This window comes from Felis catus, chromosome B4 (genome assembly GCF_018350175.1).
Source record: "Felis catus isolate Fca126 chromosome B4, F.catus_Fca126_mat1.0, whole genome shotgun sequence".
NCBI lineage: Eukaryota > Metazoa > Chordata > Mammalia > Carnivora > Felidae > Felis > Felis catus.
The window spans coordinates 16,070,037-16,090,145 of record NC_058374.1 but is presented as its reverse complement, the minus strand read 5'-3'; the positions used below and the strand labels follow the sequence as shown (position 1 = coordinate 16,090,145).

Sequence of the window (20,109 nt, the reverse complement as noted above, 5' to 3'; positions counted from 1 at the left end):
CTGCCACCTGGCTTAAAACCACTGGCTTATTGAATTAAGCAGAGTAGCTGTATATTAAATTTCTTATAGTCCCTCATTTTAGAGACAGTTAAAATACTATATTTTGTTGACTTATGCGGTCAATAATATTGATCTGACAGGATAAAGAGAAGATTAAATGTGAGCTCTGCAGGTGTTTTAAAAAAGGTTAATCAAAGTACCATGAAAAATAATCTCCGTAAAAATACTCAGCTCTCTCAACTCTTAGCCTGAGTACTGCATATTCTATTCATTTTAGTTGATTAAATGCAGTGAAGAAATCATTAAAATTTTAGCTAATTATCACTTTTATCTTGATGATGTATTTTATCACTGTCGGTATTATATTTTTTTACTTCCTAAAAAAAGGCACATCCAAAAGGTTTTGTTTTCTTTTTAATTAATTGTATCTCTGTTTAGGTATGCTAAAATAGTTATGAACACACAAATTGGAACAAAATGGCACCTACAGTAGAGAAAGATGCCCATACTAAAAAAGCATGGGTTTTTTTCCTTTGTTTTTTTGTTTTTGTTGTTGTTGTTGTTTGTTTTTACCCTGTTGGAGGGACTCTTTCTTTTGCAGTTGACAAACATAGAAAGGAACTTTGTGAAATGGCAGCTACTAAATCAGAATCTCGATGTGTGTCAATAAATACCTTGAAATGTTTTTTATTATTTGTTCCTACTGAATTCATGGAATGTCTTTCTCAAAAGCTACATAAATTATGGCAATTGGTGTATTATTTTGCTCAGGGGATGCTGATGGGCCTCTGATGTGGAGACTTTGTGGACCTTCAAAACCTACAGTGCCACTGGTCGTACCTTATCCTCAGGTGTGGATACACTTTGTCACCAATGAACGTGTAGAATATGTTGGATTTCATGCGGAGTATTCTCTTACAGGTAAGACTTGTGATTAAGCTCTCAAACTCTGGCAATAGAATAGTTAACAATTTTTCCCACAAAGATCTTACATCTATTTTGTTAGATTCATTTCTAGGTAGCTATTAGTTTTGTTACTAATGTCAATGAGATGTTCCAAATTATGTCTTCTAATTGTTTGTTGCCGATATCCAGGAATTTAAATTTTTTTACACGTGGATCTTTAGCCCAGAGATTTCACTACACTCTTACTAGCTTTGGTATTTTGTCTGTAGGTTATCTGTGTTTTTTCTGTGTCAACAATCCTGTCTTCTGCAAATGATAGTATTTGTTTCTTTCAACCCCAAAACTTAATGTTTTTTCTTGTCTTATTTCACTGGCTATGCCACCATCACAATGTTGAACAGAAGGGGTGATAGCATCTTGTTTCTGACCTTAATGTGAATGCCTATGACCTTTTATTGTTAAATTTATTGATTTCTCTTAGGTTTTCAGTAAATACTTCTTATCAGGTTAAAGAAATCCCTTCAATTGTTAGTGTACTTTTTTTTTTTTTTAATTCTGAATGGGTATAAGATTTTACCAACTGATTTTTCTGCATCTTTTGAAATGATTCTGTTTTCCTCCTTTAATATATTAATATGACAAATTGTATATTAAAAGACTTTCTTCTCATTAAACCATCTTTTAATTTCCAGGATAAACCCTAGTTGGTGTGACATGTGTTTTGAACATATTACTAGATATTATTTGCTAATGTTTTTGTACTGGATTTGCATCTGTGACATTCTGCTTATATCTGAAAATTCAACCCAAGACAGACAGCACTGTTCTTTGCTGCTTCTCTGGGCCATCAGAGTTTTTCTAGAGTCCCTTTCTACGAACATGGCCGTTCTTTTAGACCCTCAACATTATGTAAAAGTCTCAACTCCAGCCCTTCCTTTTATGAGGGTCCAAGGCTGTATGTTCTTCTTGTGCAGGTGTTCAAAACCTTAGACCCATATCTCTGGGGCCCACATCTTCGTTCTACATCCTTTGAAACTGATGAACTTTCAGTAGAGGATTACCTCTCAGAATGTGAGAGGTATTCATTTCTGAGACAGAGAGAGACAGAGCATGGGTGGGGGAGGGGCAGAAAGAGAGGGAGACACAGAATCCAAAGCAGGCTCCAGGCTCTGAGCCATCAGCACAGAGCCTGATGCGGGGCTCAAACTCACGGACCGTGAGATCATGACCTGAGCCGAAGTCAGACGCTTAACCGACTGAGCCACCCAGGCACCCCTACACTTAATTTTTTTATAGATTTTAGAAATCCCCTTTCTTTTTATTAAGTTTACCTATTAGTCAAAATACGTTTTGGTTATAGTTTTATCTAACATCTCTTTGTGTTATAATCAAACAGTTGATTGGAAGAGGGAGTAAAATTGGTCAACCACTTGCCAGTTGACTTTTCTTTATTGAACTGAAAGAAAAGAACGAGGTTTCAGGAAGCAGTATTATTCATGTAGAATGTCAGACCATCCTGTGTTTTAAAAATATATCTGTTCTTCAACTTGCCATGCTAATCTATACTTTGATAGCTGACCACTGACATTAATGCTTTTTATCAAATGACAAATTCTTTAGTTATGCTATGCATCATATTCTTCAAGCTTATATTTATTTTCAGTGACTTGTTTTCTTTCAAGCAAGGCAATGTTATTACACAGTGTGGGTTATATGCACATCTAATTATTCTCCATTTATGGTACAGATTATCTTCCTTCTCTTTTGCACTAAATATGATCCTGTCTTGGGACACCTGGGTGGCTCAGTCAGTTAAGCAGCTGACTTTGGCTTAGGTCATGATCTCGTGGTTCATGAGTTTGAGCCTCGCATCGGGGTCTGTGCTGACAGTGTGGAGCCTGGAGCCTGCTTCGGATTCTGTGTCTCCCTCTCTCACTGCCCCTCCCCTGGTTGTGCTCTGTCTCTCTCTGTCTCTCAAAAATGAATAAACGTTAAAAAATGGTCCTATCTTCACTGTGTGATACTGTTTAACACTATATGGAATTCTGGTAATTTCTAATCTTCTACCCAGTTTTACTTTACTTTTTCCACTTTCTTCTATTCATTTATTGCTTTTTAAAAATCATGGCTGTAAGACCTACTTGCTTTGGCTTTGCAGAGATTTTTTTTTTTCTTGTATCTAATTTAGAAGGTTACAAATCTCATTTCAGACTGTGGTGGAATACAGCTGGGTGAGAGTGGAGTAATCACAAGTCCCAACTATCCAGCCTCTTACGACAGCTCGACTCACTGTTCCTGGTTGTTAGAAGCCCCACAAGGCCATACCATCACTGTGAGTTCTGATTCCGTGCTGGAACAAAAATACCACATCCTGTGTGGAAACGGATTTCTTTTAATAAGCAAGCAATTAGAATAGGTTTTGATCCTGCAATCAGATCATCATCTTCCCCAAGTCTTCTCTCGTTAGAGTACAGACATTGGCATCTCCAAGTGTATGGTTACTGAAGAAATCTAGTTTGCAAAAGCATAGGAGAGCGTATATGTAGACGATGTTCCCCACCCAGGAGAGAAGTGCAATCACATTCTTTTTTTTTTTTTAATTACTTTTAACGTTTATTTATTTTTGAGACAGAGAGAGACAGAGCATGAACGGGGGAGGGTCAGAGAGAAGGAGACACAGAATCGGAAGCAGGCTCCAGGCTCTGGGCCATCATCAACCCAGAGCCCGACGCGGGGCTCGAACTCACGGACCACGAGATCATGACCTGAGCCGAAGCCGGCCGCTCAACCGACTGAGCCACCCAGGCGCCCCTGCAATCACATTCTTGATGTGAGCGTCCAGCCCAGCCCACTGGACTGTGGCGCTCTCTCTAGTGACTGCGGTTCCAGGAGGAATACCTCCTCTCAAAATTTCCAGTAGAACCTCCAATAAGGAAAAAGAGAAGAAGGCAGGGGAGAATGAAATAAGAGACATAAACACAAAATTAGATAAATCAAAACAAAATAAAAAGGTCTGTGAACAACACAGAGTGCCTCATTCTTTCTTTTTTTCTCTCCTGCAGCTTACGTTTAGTGATTTTGATATCGAAGCCCATGCAACCTGCGCTTGGGACTCTGTAACCGTCAGGAATGGCGGTTCTCCTGGATCGCCCCTAATAGGACAATACTGTGGAAGTTCAAACCCCAGGACGATCCAGTCTGGTTCCAACCAGCTGGTGGTGATTTTTAACTCGGACCATTCGGTGCAAAATGGTGGATTTTATGCTACATGGAACACACAAACTTTAGGTAAAAGGAACATGCGTTTTTAATTGATCGGTTCTTAAAATTTATTAGCTAATTTAACAAGTATGCATTTTATGACTACTCTCTGCCAGACTGAACCCAGAATGTTATACCCGTGTCATCTCATGTACAATCTCGTAAGGAAGACACAATATCAATACATATTTTTTCCATTTCGCATGGATAGAAACTGAGGGTAGGTGGGTTGATAATTTTTCCAGGTCGTGAAGCTAATAATTGGTAGAGTCAGGATTTGAATAAAGTCACTGGGGCCCAGAAACTTTGATCTTAACACTTCACCATGTTGCCTAAATGGGCAAAAGGGCATGGCATAACCAGAGAATCGAAAATAATAGAAAATATGTATTGGAATCACAAGTAGTTTGGAATATTTGGAGCTTGGAGGCGGAAGGCTGGGTGGTAAGCTGAGGGCAGGAATCTAGGTGGTCCATATCACGAAGAGCCTTGTCTTCTCTGTTGTCCCGTGAGCAATGGGGAGCCATTGAAGAGTGTTGAGCAGCAAAGTGACAAGATTTGTGATTTATTTTTTTTTTAATTTTTTTTTCAACGTTTATTTATTTTTGGGACAGAGAGAGACAGAGCATGAACGGGGGAGGGGCAGAGAGAGAGGGAGACACAGAATCGGAAACAGGCTCCAGGCTCTGAGCCATCAGCCCAGAGCCCGACGCGGGGCTCGAACTCACGGACCGCGAGATCGTGACCTGGCTGAAGTCGGACGCTTAACCGACTGCGCCACCCAGGCGCCCCAAGATTTGTGATTTAGAGTGAATGCTCTGTATGTGGCAAAATATAATAGATTTGATTTCAAAAGGGTAGTTTTTCTGTATGTAAAGTATGAACTTCATGGAAACTCCCAGAAAACATAAGAACTCGCACTGGATACTTTAGTCAGGATTACTTTAAAGCCTTGCAGCATCACACAGGGCAATTCTTTCTAGAAGAGTCAGAGTTATTATGAACAGCTTTTTGTGGAATGAGTCAAACTTTATCTTTTTAAATCTGTTGAAGTCATAGGGGAGTTTTAGATGCACCACTGGTTTTCCAAGGGTTTAAAAGCAAAAGATAACAGGGAATACTCTTTAACTTAACTTCATTTTGTTTGGAATTCATATTTTTTCTTTTGTCATCTCTTAAGGACATATTTTAATAGTATAAAATAATTCTAGATTTTCTTTCTTTCAATCCATGTAATTGATTTTCATCCATTAATGTTTCAATATGAATGAAGCAGATTCCTTAATGGAAGAAATCTATCCTCCTGAAAATCATTTTCTCTAGTCCTGGATGTTAGAGTAAAATCATAAATGAGTGTAGACTTGTATTCTCATGTGTTCGCAGTAACAAAATACAGAACGTAGAGTTGTTGCTACTCAAATACTATATAGCTTCAAGGGGAGTGAAAAATAGTGCTACTGTTTGAAAACAGAACAGAAATCTATCCTTTTTATGGCAAGGATCAGTGGTCTCGGGTGAGTTCAGTAGAAATGTAACAAAACAGTAACAGCTGGAGCTTCCTCTGGATTCAGTGCCCCTTACACTTATGGGGAGTTCTTGTCGCATACCTGCCCTGAAGGCCAGTGACTCACAGGTAAGGAAAAATAGACTGAACTCTCACATTGAGAAATGTGTCTCCTCTGGAAGTTTTGGGCTACTACAATTGTTATTTTCCTCTCAAATTAATGACTTCTTCCGTGACAATTTTTCAGGCTGTGGGGGAGTACTTCATTCAGACAATGGTACAATCAGATCCCCTCACTGGCCTCAGAATTTTCCCCAGAACAGCAGATGTTCCTGGACAGTCATTACTCATGAAAGTAAGCAGTTGGAGATCAGCTTTGACAACAACTTCCTAATCCCCAGTGGTGACGGACAGTGTCAGAACAGCTTTGTGAAGGTGAGTGGGCTTGTTTATTTAATGGGAGCCGAACTGGTTTTGTGAACATAAACATTTAGACCAGAAATGATTCATTGCCTCTAGAAGTAAGAAAAAGACAATTCTGTTGCTTGGGTTTCTTGAATAAAAGCATGAAAAATCTCAATTATTTGGAGTTAAAATTTGAACCACAATACCCAACGTATTGTGACTTTTCATTTGCGAGTACATAGGCAAGTGACTTAACTAAGGACATTGTTTTCTGGCTTTATTAAATTCTTCTTGAGCGCTTGGGGTTCTTCCTTACCATGGAAACTAAAGAAAGAAGGCCAGGTTTTTTTTGCTATGTTCTTTCTTTCATTCGCTCATTCGTTCATTTTTGGTTTTGTTTTCTAATAGACCCTCCAGGACAAAACAAATGTAAGGCAACATTTAAAATGTGCTATAAAAATGACAGAAAGCTAGATGTGTGGCTGGTGTCAGCCCCCACTGTGGGCTTCAAGAGCCCACAAGCTAAGAAGAACATGGGAGGCTCACCTAAAATGATGGCAGTGGGGCGGTCAGGAAGGCTCTCTTTTTCTAAAGTTACTGCTTTAGAAAAGCACTTTGGGTGGCACCGACCTCACTTCTCACTGATTTATAAATGTGATGACAGTGAGATAAATTCATTCCATCTGTGCTATTTTTCATATCATATGTTATATCTCTAAGAGACCTTTCTACCTGTTAATGGAATGGACATCGGCCTTAAGTTCACATTAGCCTAGACTTCATTCATGTCTCTTGCATTTACTACCTGCATGTTCTTCTGTGAGCTAATTACACATTTATCCTTAAATGACTCAACCTAAAAATAAAGAGAACAATTCGCCCTTTAGTGGGACTGTCTTAAGCATTAGTGGTAATATGATATAATAACACGAACAGTGCTAGGTACTTAGAATGTGAAACCACCTAATGAATAGCAGTGGCTTTTTACTGTTGGGTGTTATTATTTTATATCATCTTTCACATTATGTTTTATATCTACCTGATCCATGCTGTTTAAATAAAAATCCCATACTTTTATAAAATATGTCTACAATAAAACACACTTAATATGAGTTTTCCTAATTGCTTTTTTCATGGAACAAATGAACTGTCTCTCAGGGATTGAGTCAATAGCAAATGCATAGACATACATAAAGCCTTTCACATTCATCAGTTGTACAAATGGAATATGAAAAGTTATTTAGGCCCATTTCTCCTCTTTTTTAAAAATTTTTTAAATGTCTTATTGATTTTTGAGAGAGAGAGAGAGAGAGAGAGCAAGTTGGGGAGGGTCAGAGAGAGAGGGAGACAGAATCTGAAGCAGACTCCAGGCTCTGAGCTGTCAGCACAGAGCCCAACGCGGGGCTGGAACTCATGAACCTCAAGATCATGACCTGAAGTGAAGTTGGACACTTAACCGACTCAGCCACCCAGGTACCCCAGGCCATTTCTCCTCTGGACCGAACGGGAACCCCTCTGACCTCTGGCAAAGCCAACATAATTGGCAGGTGGAATCCACTGGGAGCCCTGCTCAAATTAAGTGGCCCGGGAAGCACTCTTTCCCTGCCAGGACTGAGCCTCCTGTTTCTGCCAGGAGACACTGAGCAGGGTGGGCAGAACCAGCAAGAGGGACCAGCTCCAGTGAGCGATCCTTAACCTCACACCTTATACAAAAATTAACTCAAAATAGACCACACGCTGAAATGTAAAGTACCTGCTATGTGCTTTTAGGAAAAAAAATAACAGAAAATTTTCAGGACCTAGAGATAGATAAACATTTCTTAGATTAAACATCAAAGGAGTGATCCATAAAAAGAAAAATTAATAAATCTTACCTCATCAATTGGGGCAGCTAGGTGGCTTAGTCAGTTAAGTGTTGACTTCAGCTCAGGTCACAATCTCACGGCTCATGGGTTTGAGCCCCGCATTGGGCTCTGTGCTGATAGCTCAGAGCCTGGAGCCTGCTTCGGATTCTGTGGCTCCCTCTCTCTCTCTCCCCCTCCTCCACTCGTGCTTGGTCTCTCTGTCTCTCAAAAATAAATAAACATTAAAATAAAACCTTAGCTCATCAAAATTAAAAATCTTTTGTTCTGTGAAAGCTTCTATGAAGAGGATGGACAGATAAGCCACAGACTGGGAGAAAAGACATACAAACCACCTATCTGGCAACAGAGTGCTATCTAGAACACATACAGAACAGTCAAGCCCAGCAGTAAAAATACAAAGAATCCAACTGGACTGTGGGGGAAAGATTTGAACAGATATTTCACTACAGAGGATGTACAGATGGTAAATAGACAATGGAAAGATGTCCAACATCACTAGCCATTAGGAAAAATGAGAATTAAAGCCCCAAGGAGATATTGCAACACACTTTTCAGAATGCCTGAAATAAAGAGTAGTCACAACACTGAATCCTGGCAAGGTGGTGGAGAAGCTGTCATCACTTACGCATTGCTAGCGGGAATGTAAAATGGTACAGCCACTCAGAAAATGGTTCAGCAGTTTCTTATAAAACTAAACATGCACTTGCTGTAAGATCCAGCAACTGCCCTCTTAGACATCTATCCCAGAGGAATGAAAACTGTGTTGACATAAAAACCTGTATACAAATGTTCATTTCAGCTTTATTTGTAATAGCCAAAAATTGAAATCAGTACACATGTCCTTCAACAGGTGAATGGCCAAGCTGTCACATACCTACCAGGGAATGCAAGTCCTCAGTAAAAGCAAACCAACCACTGACCCACTAACCATTTGGACAGATAACCATTGGGGCAGGTGAAAATAGCCAATACCCAAAGGTTGCATACTCTTTTGTTCAATTTATATAACATTTTCAAAATAACAATACTTGAAAATGAACGACAGCCGTAGGTTAGAAAGATGTGGGTGTGGGAGCAAATTGTATATGATTATAAAAGGGCAACTCTAGGAACCCTTATGGTGTTGGGATTATTCATCATCTTGAATGTGTGGTACATAACTGAACACACACACGCGCACACACACGCACACACACACATACGAGTATAAGTAAAATTGAGAAGTTGAGTAAGATCAGTGGACCGTATCAACATCAACATCCTGGTTATATTATACTCTAATTTTGCAAGATGTCAAGGTTGAGGGTCACTGGGAAATGTGTACAAGAGATTTCTCTAGATCATAGCTTATAACTGCATGTGAATCTGTAGGTATCTTAATAGGCAATAATTTTGTTTAAGTTTATTTACTTTGAGAGAGACAGAGACAGTGGAGTGGAGGAGAGGCAGAGAGAGAGAGGGAGAGAAAGAGAACCCCAAGCAGCCTCCACGCTGCCCGCACAGAGCCCGATACAGGGCTCAAACTCACAAAACAGCGAGATCATGATCTGAGCTGAACCAAGAGTTGGACACTTACCCGACTGAACCACCCAGGCACCCCAGTAAGGAATATTTTTTTTAAAAAACTACTTGAATGATAATATATCATGTACAGCCAGTTGGAATTATACAAACCTTAACAAAAGTCAGAAAGTTTTTGACTTAATGACAGCTCTGTGACATTCTGTAGATCCAATATGGTTTTGATGAGTCCTGGGTCATCTGGGCAATGAAATGAGCTCTTGACTGACAAGGCAGCAATGAATATTGAATAACTCTTTGCCATTATTATCATTACAACACTTATGTCCCTGGGCCAAAAGGTAGGATGTCAGATCCATAATTAATGGCTTCAGGAAAGTATAAGCCCTTGATCATTCTTGAAGTTCTTAATTAAAGCACTTGAGATTCTTTATAAAAAGTTTTATCTGTCACTTTGCCTTTTTAGTAATACTGTAAAAATAGTGCATGCAAATATCTCTCTCTCTCATTAAGTCATATTTATAATTTTTAAACATGTGAATAGAAAAGTTCTGTATACTATTTTCCTGGATAGTAAAGGGGCATCTTAAAGGATATATTACAGAAATTTGGAAGTGTGTGATTCTTTCCTGATGCTTTAAAAAAATTTTTTTAATGTTTATTTTTGAGAGAGAGGGAGAGAGGGAGGGGGGAGAGAATGAGTGGGGGAGGGGCAGAGAGAGTAGGAGACACAGAATCTGAAGCAGGTTCCAGGCTCTGAGCCGTCAGCCCAGAGTCTGACATGGGGCTCAAACTCACAAACCGCAAGATCATGACCTGAGCTGAAGTCGGACGCTTAACTGACTGAGCCACCCAGGCACCCCCTCCTGATGCTTTTTTTGATTTTAGATATTTGGCAGAATATCTGTGCCTTTGTTCTTAGTAACTCCCATGACAGACACCTTCTATATCTGATAATTGGCAACATAATTTGACTTCAGTAATGTAATTAACAGATGGATACCCAGTGTTTGAAAATCACTGGAAATGATATGGCTTTAAACAACTGAGAAATAGGGGCGCCTGGGTGGTGCAGTCGGTTAAGCGTCCGACTTCAGCCAGGTCACGATCTCGGGGTCCCTGAGTTCGAGCCCTGCGTCGGGCTCTGGGCTGATGGCTCGGAGCCTGGAGCCTGTTTCCGATTCTGTGTCTCCCTCTCTCTCTGCCCCTCCCCCGTTCATGCTCTGTCTCTCTCTGTCCCAAAAATAAATAAACGTTGAAAAAAAAAAAAAGAACTGAGAAATAGTAAATCAGTGCTATGAATCAGTTTTACTTCACACCTCTTCCTATGGACTGATCTGTCCATAGAAATAATTTTTAATGGCCTGTTATTTCTTTGCTTTCTTTGAGGAATATTCCTGAAAGTAATATGTTCTAAATGAATAATTTCATTCATATAATTTGATATGAAGAAAATGTTGAATAGTCAAGTAAGACTAATCCAAACCCATTTACCTTCTTGGGCTAAATAATACTTAGTTGAGGGTGGGGATGGGGGTTGTCTTGTGCATTATAGGATGTTTACAGTTTCCCTGGCCCCTGGCCCCTGCCCCCTACTGCGTGCCAGCCCCCACACCAAATGTTGCAATCAAAAATGCCCCCAGACACTGCCAAATGTCCCCTTGGGAGGGCACAGTCGCTCCTGGTTGAGCCTCACTCAACGAGGGGGATCTTCCCTGGTTAAACGTGTTGAATGGTCTCTTTTCCCCACTAACATATAGTTATTACCTAATACCAATATTTTCCTTGAGCCACCCAACATTTTAGTTGCTGTGATCTCTTGCCTGAACGACTGCAGAATTCTCCTGGAGGAACTCCCAGTATTCTCTCTTTTCCTCCTATTTTCCACATTGTAATGATTTTCTAAATTTTTTTTTTAATGTTTACTTATTTTTGAGAGAGAGACAGAGACAGAGAGACAGAGCATGAGCAGGGGAGGGGCAGAGAGAGAGAGGGAGACACAGAATCCGAAGCAGGGTCCAGGCTCTGAGCTGTTAGTACAGAGCCCAGTGCAGGGCTTGAACTCACAAGCCGTGAGATCGTGACCTGAGCCGAAGTCGGAAGCTTGACTGAACCATCCAGGCACCCTTCACATCATAATGATTTTCAAAAGTGTCCTAGAGCCTGTTTTCCACTGGCCCCTTGCCATTTTCAGGACCTTAGCCTGGAGGCTTGCAGGGACTCTGCAACCCTCCTCACTCCTCATTCAGTTTGCTTTTGGTTCCTTGAAATAGCCCCGCCCCTTCCTGTCACAGGTGCTTCTTCAGGCAGTGACACCCTCCCCAACCCAGGTGAAGCCCCCTGTTATATACTCTAGCTAGCTCCATGACAGCTCCTTTCACGGTTGGAACTCTGCATTGGAAGTGATTCTATGGGGGCAGCTGGATGGCTCAGTGAGTTGTGTGCAACCTCAGCTCAGGTGATGATCTCACGGTTAGTGAGTTTGAGCCCTGTATTGGGCTCTGTGCCAGTTTGGATCCTGAAGCCTGCTTCAGTGTTTCCCTCTCTCTACACCCCTACCTCACTCATGCTGTCTCTCTCTCTCTCTCTCAAAAATAAATAAACATTTAAAATTTTTTTTAAATGATTCTATGATTACTATTTTTCTCTGGTTAGGCTGGTTAGGATTGGCTCGATTTGGAATTTTAATGCTCACAATTTATTCCTCAGCAACGACTTTTCTCATGGGTTCAAATCTGAATTACTCCTTTTAGAGTGGCCAGACCAATGAAATGACAGCCTAAGTCCACTTGGGAGTAAGGAACCCAGTTTTCGGTAAATAGCACCTCGGGGCCGAATGTCACCCTTTCTTCAAAATGAACCTTAAAGATGAACACTGCCAGGAAGTCTTCCATGATTTATTTCAGTTCATGATGATTACATGTATACTTGGAATTCATGTCCCTTTTCCTCAGGCTCTACAAATGTATTAATTTCCATGGGCTTCTTGGTACATGTTGTCTCCTTGCAGCCCACGGTCTGCCATCTACCCGGGTCAAATGATAAGCCTCACAGTAGCACACATCACTGCTCTGTCTCCCTTGACAGCTTATGATCTTAGCTAGATCAGGCCAATGAGGAGAAGGTAAGAAGAATATGAGTAGTGGTTGATTTTTTTTTTTTTTTTTTTTTTTTTAGAAATCACTGCCTAGCTACATGAACATGGTCAGTCTCTTTGCAAGAGTCAAGAACGGGATATCTCATTAAAAAGCAGCTTAAAAACACTATTCTCAAAAGAAAATATTATAGGTTTGCATGTGTTTCATTTACTACCGTGTTTAGGTCTATTACACCCCGGTTCTGTGAATTTTCCAGCCTAAGCACATTAGACTATCTACAGGGGAAAATTTCAAGCATTAAGTCGTGTCTATGGCTCTGCTAGGTGTGGGCAGGAACTGAGGAAATGGACAAAGCCCTGTTAGCCTCGAGCTGTGGCAGTGTGGCTCCTGCTTCCATCATGACACCAAGAAATGCATTCACAGCCGTGTTCCAGTCTCAGGAAGCCCCGGCTCAGGGCTTCTCTGCATCCTTTGTGAGCCGTAAGTAGCCCTAAAAGCCAAACCGGGTGGCCCTCCAAAGGGTGGGGCTGCCGCAGGCAGGCGTGTGGGAGAATGGGGGCTGAACCAGGGTTGGCTGGAACTGGGGATTCAAAGGGGAGAGGGTGGGGTGGGGTCGCCTGATCCTGATAGTACATTCTTCTTTCAAAAACCAGTGAGAGTTGGAGCTGAATTCAATGGGAGGCCAACTGAGAGATGACGGAGAGGGCTTGAGTGCCACCAGCCAATGTCTAAAAAGGACCCTAAAACCCAGTGTGGGGCAGGAATTAGGGAAGCCCAGGAGGCTGGTAATTAGTAGACAATTGGTGTGCCTGGTGAGTGGCACCCTGGCCTCCATGGAAATCACCCTGGGGCTTTTTGAACCCACTAAGTGTTGGATGGTCGGGCCTCACTTGACCCACCGGAACTCACAATTTCTACCTGTGGGGACTTGCATGTTTTCACTCTCACCCAGATGATTCTCGAAGTCGGTAAACTTTGCGTCACTTTCTTCAGGATTTTCCCTTCCTTCTGCGATGACTACTCACAGATCAGAGTAGTGACAAATGCAAAGGGTTTCAAGTCTGAGAAGCAGTGATGGGTGCCTGCTGGCTGCATTCAGAGGAGTAGCCACTAAACACAAACCACTGTTTCGGAACAAGTCTGATGAAAACAATTAGAGAGAGTGATGCAGTGAATAGGTATTTCAGACACGAAGGAGAGACCGTGTGGTGGAAAGGGAGGAAGGAAAGGCCGGCCCAGGCCTAATTCTGGGTCCTCCTTCGCTTGGTTCTTGTGTGTGTGTGTGTGAGTGCATGACTGTATGTTTCAATATCCGTTTAGAAGGATACTGATATTTTCATATGTGATAGGTCAGGGAGTGATGTGGATTAACTAGTTAGTGGTTATATGCAAACAAATGTCATTTTAGTGGTGCTGGTGTGAAATGTTGGGGTCTGGGAGTGAACGGTCAAGAAAGAATTCTTGAGACATCTTCGGGGCGAAAACAGTGGTTTTATTAAAGCACAGAGACAGGACTCGTAGGCAGAAAGAACTGCACTGGGGTTGTGAGGACTGACTGATTATATAGTTTCAGGCTGGGAGGACGTTAGGGATAGCTGAGTCTCTAAGGAATTTGGAAGCAAGGTTTCCAGGACCTTGAGGGGCTAGATGTTGTTAGGATAAGGTCATTTACTACTGTCTAGTAAACCCTTAGTCATGAGACCCTTCAGATGTGTATCAGTGTGCCATACGTTTGCAGTATGATTGCTAACTTATATCTTGGGGAGGGTGGTTAGAAATACAGGAAGTTTCCAAAGAGGCTATATATATATATATAATATTAATTATATATAATAAATATTATATTATAGTATTATTTTATATTATATTCTAAATATATACATATAAATATTAAAAATATTTATTTATTTATTTATTTATTTATTTATTTATTTATTTAGAGAGAGGGAGAGGCAGAGGGAGAGGGAGAGAGAGAGAATCCCTGTGGATTGATGTGGGGTTTGAACTCATGAACCATGAGATCATGACCTCAACTGAAACAAAGAGTTGGACACTTAAGCTTAACCAACTGAGCCACCCAGACTCCCCCAAAGAGATTTTTATATGTTAAAGGAGACTTACAGGAGGTCGGGGCTAATATCAAGCTAAGGTTACCTTTTGCCCCTAGCAAAGTATTACCATTGAGGCAGATGAGTTCCTGGAGGAAGGTCACCCTGCCTGCCGTAAGTCCTTGTCAGTGGGCTGCAAGTTGTAAGCAAATTTGACTTTTTTCTACATTTATTTTGCCTTTGTTTTCCACATCAGTAAGAGGATGGTTCTCTATTTCTGACACCAGGGAATCATCCATGTGAGAATTTGATAAGAATTGGCATTAGTAAATTCAACATTTTTAAAAGCAGGCATTGCTTTTGTGGCCCCATTACAATATTAATGAAAATAACATAGTTTTCTAATGTTATTGTAAGATATTTTAAAACCATTAAATGGGGGCACCTGTCTAGCTCAAGTCAGTAGAACATTTTCCTTTTGATCTCAGGATCATGAGTTCAAGCCCTACATTGAACATGGAGCCTCCTTAAAAAACAACAAACAAACAAATGAACAAAACCGTGTAAGTGTACAAATCACTTCATCTGTTTTATGTCTTTATCTACATGAACCATATTCGATCTTTGCCCAGTTATCCTTTCCATATTATCTTCAAATTAAGTGATCTGCGATGGATTTTTGGTAAAATGTCTACTACCTAGCCCCAAACTCTGCAGCATTTTCTAAAACACATAGAATGTACTCATTTTGGCTGCATATGTATTTTAAATTCAGAGCCCCATCCCCTTAGTTATTGTTTCTTTCATTTGGAATATGTCAGGAAATATGTCTCTAGAGAACTTGAGTCTTTCCCTCGCTGATAAGATCCTACACTTGAAAACAAATGTTCTGATTATGCCTTTTTCTTCCCACATAGGATGTGGAGGTAATTTCACCAACCCTTCAGGTTACATCCTTTCTCCAAACTACCCAAAGCACTATGACAACGACATGAATTGCACCTACATCATCAAGGCTGATCCTCTGTCCCTGGTCCTCCTGACTTTTGTGTCTTTCCACTTGGAAGGTAAGTTTATTCTTATGTAAATTACATTTAGATTCTTAATAAATGAATGAGTGATAAATAGAGCCAGAGGTGGTATAAATTCGTCACTTGAAGGAAATGTTTAAAATGTTAGAGTATTTTGGGGGCACCTGGGTGGGTCAGTCAGTTGAGCATTCTACTCTTGATTTTGGCTCGGGTCAAGATCTCAGGATACGTGAGATCAAGCTCCGAATTGGTCTCTGCTGACAGTGTGGATTCTGCTTGATATTCTCTCTCTCCCTCTCTCTCTCCCTTCCCTGCTCGCGGGCATGTTCTCTGTCTCTCAGAATAAATAAACATTAAAAAAATAAAATGTTAGAGTATTGTTGATGTAAACATGATTAAAATTCCATTTGGTATTTTAAGACCATATGTACCATTCTATATATTCCATCTAGGTATGAAAAAAGTAACATAAGAGCTTTAAGAATGTAACAGAAGCATCATACGAATTGCTTAAAGAAAAAAAAAGTCTTGAAAGGTAGCACATGTTAGTGATAGAGGTTTTTTTTTTTGTTTTTAAGATTTTTTAAAGTTTATTCTTTACAAATTAACTTTCCATTTCTAAATTATAATTAGCCTGTAGATTTGTCACACTACCTCTGCGTAACCCAAATTTCTTTCTGTTTGGGTTAGTCTCCCATGCCCGTGAAAAGCTACAGTAAGCAAAATATGCTACAGTATTCAGCATTGAGGAAATTTATGTTTCATAAAGATAAGAATGACATGTCACTACTGCTACATTGATAAATTATACAAAGCTTCTCTCACTTTATCCTTTTTCTATGACCTCCTTTTCCCACATCTCTACAGGTTGTAAATTTTGGCACATGTGTTTGCTAAAAAATGCCAAGTATGAATTGATGCCTGTCACTGTGAAAATGGAAAATGAAGTAAAATGTATCTTTTCAGCATTTGCTGGCACAACATCTCTGTAGTATAAAAATGTGTTCACAGTATGTGAAGTATTAGGGGAAGGTAAAACAGTGTATCTAAAATGATCCAATTTTGTATTTAAAAATAACATAAGAGGGGCGCCTGGGTGGCGCAGTCGGTTAAGCGTCCGACTTCAGCCAGGTCACGATCTCGCAATCCGTGAGTTCGAGCCCCGCGTCAGGCTCTGGGCTGATGGCTCAGAGCCTGGAGCCTATTTCCGATTCTGTGTCTCCCTCTCTCTCTGCCCCTCCCCCGTTCATGCTGTGTCTCTCTCTGTCCCAAAAATAAATAAACGTTGAAAAAAAAATTAAAAAATAAAAATAAAATAAAAATAACATAAAAATAACATAAGAGACCAAACAGATGAGCAAAGGGAAAGGGAAGGAAAAATAAGATAAAAATAGAGAGGATGGCAAACCGTAAGAGACTCTTAAATACAGAGAACAAACTGAGGGTTTCTGGAGGGGTGTTGGGTTGGGGGATGGGCTACATGGGTGATGGGCATTAAGGAGGGCACTTGTTGGGATGAGCCCTGGGTGTTGTAGGTAAGTGACGAATCACTAAATTCTACTCCTGAAAAAAACATTAAAAAAATAGAAGTATTATAAGAGCAAAAATAATAATAATAACATGCGTAAGGCTATAAAGCAGTACTTTAAGAGTTTACCACTATGCATAGATTTATAGGTGATATGTATTTTCTTCGTACCTTTTCTATTACTTTTATAATTGGGGAAAAGTTGTTCTAATAACAGGAGAAAAGCACGTGGCTTGGATTGTGCATATGTTCTCATTAAATTACATAATCATAAAATTGTCATCTGCCAATATCATTTAGAATTAAAAAAAGAGATGCTGGTAGATATACCATATACTATAGCCACAAAAACACTGCCAATGACAATGGTATATGTTTTATGACAAAGGAACCCATACTGACCCCAAGCATCCTTGGGACCACTGGCCTGGGGTGGTGGGAGAGTGCACAGCATTTTAGAATGTATCCCGGGGCACCTGGGTGGCTCAGTCGGTTGGGCTTCTGACCTCGGCTCAGGTCCTGATCTCACAGTTCACAAGTTCAAGCCCCATTTCAGGCTCTGTGCTGACATCTCGGAGCCTCCCCCACTCAAGCTCTGTCTCTGTCTCTTTCTCTCTCAGAAATAAATAAAAATTAAAAAAAAAATTAGAATATGTCTCAATGCCACGTCAACCACGTACTAGTCAGGTGACTTTGTGCAAATTAACCTTTCTCAAACTCAATTTTTTTAAAAATATAAAATAGTAGTTATGAAACTCAAATAATGCTTGTAGAAGCCTATTTTGTGAATTATAATATATCAGAGTGGCCACTGTTTTGTTATTTTTGCTGTTGCCACCATTCTGGCTCTCCAGATAGAACTTAGCACGAGTTGCCTAGAACAGATACTTGTTTTTCCCAGATTAAGTTATTTGCTAACCCTCACCCCATTGAAAGGTTGATTTTCTTAATAAGATGATAGGCTTATGATAATGTCTTGTGACATTTCCAGTGTTGCAGGTACTCAGCATGTTTGAGTAATTTCCGGCTATAGATTAATTGAATTATGATGATTCCCAAAAAGGGCAACATTAATCAAATTTATCTTGTAATTAGATTCTTATCACTAACCATAGCAATGCTGACATTCACTGAATATCATTAACAAGCCAGATATTCATTAGCTACAGTAAAAATAACCTTCCACCTCTTCCAAAGTGAGCCTGAGGAATTCATGTTCATATGTTGTGATAAAACGGAAAGTTGTTGCCCTCAAAAAGCTGCAGGTTTATTTTTATTTTATTTTATTTTATTTTATTTTATTTTGTTTTGTTTTGTTTTGTTTTGTTTTGTTTCGTTTCGTTTCGTTTCGTTTCATTTTTTTTTCAGGAGGCTTAGTCTTTCTAGCTAGGCCAAAGGAACTGTTTCTGAAAGACTGTCCACATTTGTCTGAGCATTTCTGAGCCCAGCACATCAACAGAGCCCTGTTGACCTTGGCAGAGAGGAGGGTTCTAGATCTACTCTTTTGGTGGGTCATTAGCATAAAAGGTAGATCTGGCAAAAATAAGATGGGCTATCCCAGACTACAAAATACAACGGGGCCATATACTTGCATGTTGTATCTCCCAAACACTGACAATTGGTTAGGGAAGGTATTGCTGTTCAGGCTAGTATACTGATTACTGCACTGTAACCTGGTGCTTTCACCATCGGGAGACTGCAAATGTTCAGTGACCTACCTTCCACTACAGGAGGTTATGTGATCTTCTGTATTATATCATATATAATCTTCTATAATATATATTCTATATAATTACTGATGAAATATAAAAACTGCAGTGAAATCAATTAAAAGTCATGGGAAAAATTTCTGTTTGAGCATTTACAAGGCAACATTTTTTTTTCCCTGAATGTCACCTCAAGATTGAAATGGCTCTTGGTATTCTTAACAGTGGTGTTAAAAGTTGTAAAATATAAAAAATGAAAACCAGGGGTGCCTGGGTGGCTCAGTTGCTTAAGCGTCTGACTTCAGCTCAGGTCGTGATCTCACGGTTCATGGGTTCAAGCCCCGCATCAGGCTCTGTGCTGACATCTTGGAGCCTGGAGCCTGCTCCACATTCTGTGTTTCCCTTTCTTTCTCTGCCCCTCCCCTGCTTCTGTTCTCTCTCTCTCTCAAAAATAAACATTAAAAAAATAAAATTTAAAAATTTTTTAAAAGGGGCACCTGGGTGACTCAGTTAGTTGAGCATCCAACTCTTGACTTTGGCTCAGCTCATGATCCTGGGATCATGGGATTGAGCCCTGTGTTGGGCCCCATGCTGAGTGTGGAGCCAGCTTGGGATTTTCTCTCTTTCTCCCCTCTACCTCTGCCTGTCTGCCTTGCTCACACTCTCGCTTACTCACGCTATCTCTTAAAAAAAAAAAAAGCTGTAAAATAGAAGAAAATTGACAAATTCAATATGTTTCTTTTGGTCAAAAAGGAAACACCAAAAACAGACAAAAGCTAACAGCAAAGTGTAAGAGAAAACTGTCAATGTTTGTACTTATTTTGGAATCAGATGTTCTTAAATAAATATTTATTTAATTTTCCCAAATATTGAATGGTGACAAAGTGTAGTTTTGTGTTTTCATTATTCATGTGCCCAAGGAGATGCCTCGACATTGCTGGGAAGATGACAGACCATTTATTTTTATTTTTATTGATTTATTTTCTACCTTATAGATGAGATACTATAGATGAGGTACCCTATGGCAAGTGAAGGCCTTCTATTTCTTGATTTTTTTATCATTAAAATCAATTATAACATTGATTCACCTTAGTGAGAATGAAAAGTTTAAAAATTCTTAACTAAAAAATCCTAAATCTAGGCAAAATCTTTTTTCTTTTTTTTTTTAAGTTTATTTATTTTGAGAGACAGAGAAAGCAAAGAAAGGGCAGAGGGAGGGAGAGAGAGAATCCCAGG

The 20,109-nt window shown here is 39.9% G+C and overlaps 1 protein-coding gene across 2 annotated transcripts in view; it reads left to right on the top strand.

Moving 5' to 3' along the window:
• CUBN (cubilin) overlaps window positions 1-20,109 on the top strand; it is a 284,543-nt gene that overhangs the window by 210,807 nt on the left and 53,627 nt on the right. For both annotated transcript variants that reach the window (XM_023256399.2, XM_003988129.5), the window contains exons 51-56: window positions 772-921; window positions 3,117-3,238; window positions 3,969-4,194; window positions 5,919-6,106; window positions 12,884-13,040; window positions 15,526-15,675. In XM_023256399.2, coding sequence (XP_023112167.2) covers window positions 772-921; window positions 3,117-3,238; window positions 3,969-4,194; window positions 5,919-6,106; window positions 12,884-13,040; window positions 15,526-15,675 — 993 coding nt within the window. The remainder of the gene's footprint in view (window positions 1-771; window positions 922-3,116; window positions 3,239-3,968; window positions 4,195-5,918; window positions 6,107-12,883; window positions 13,041-15,525; window positions 15,676-20,109) is intronic.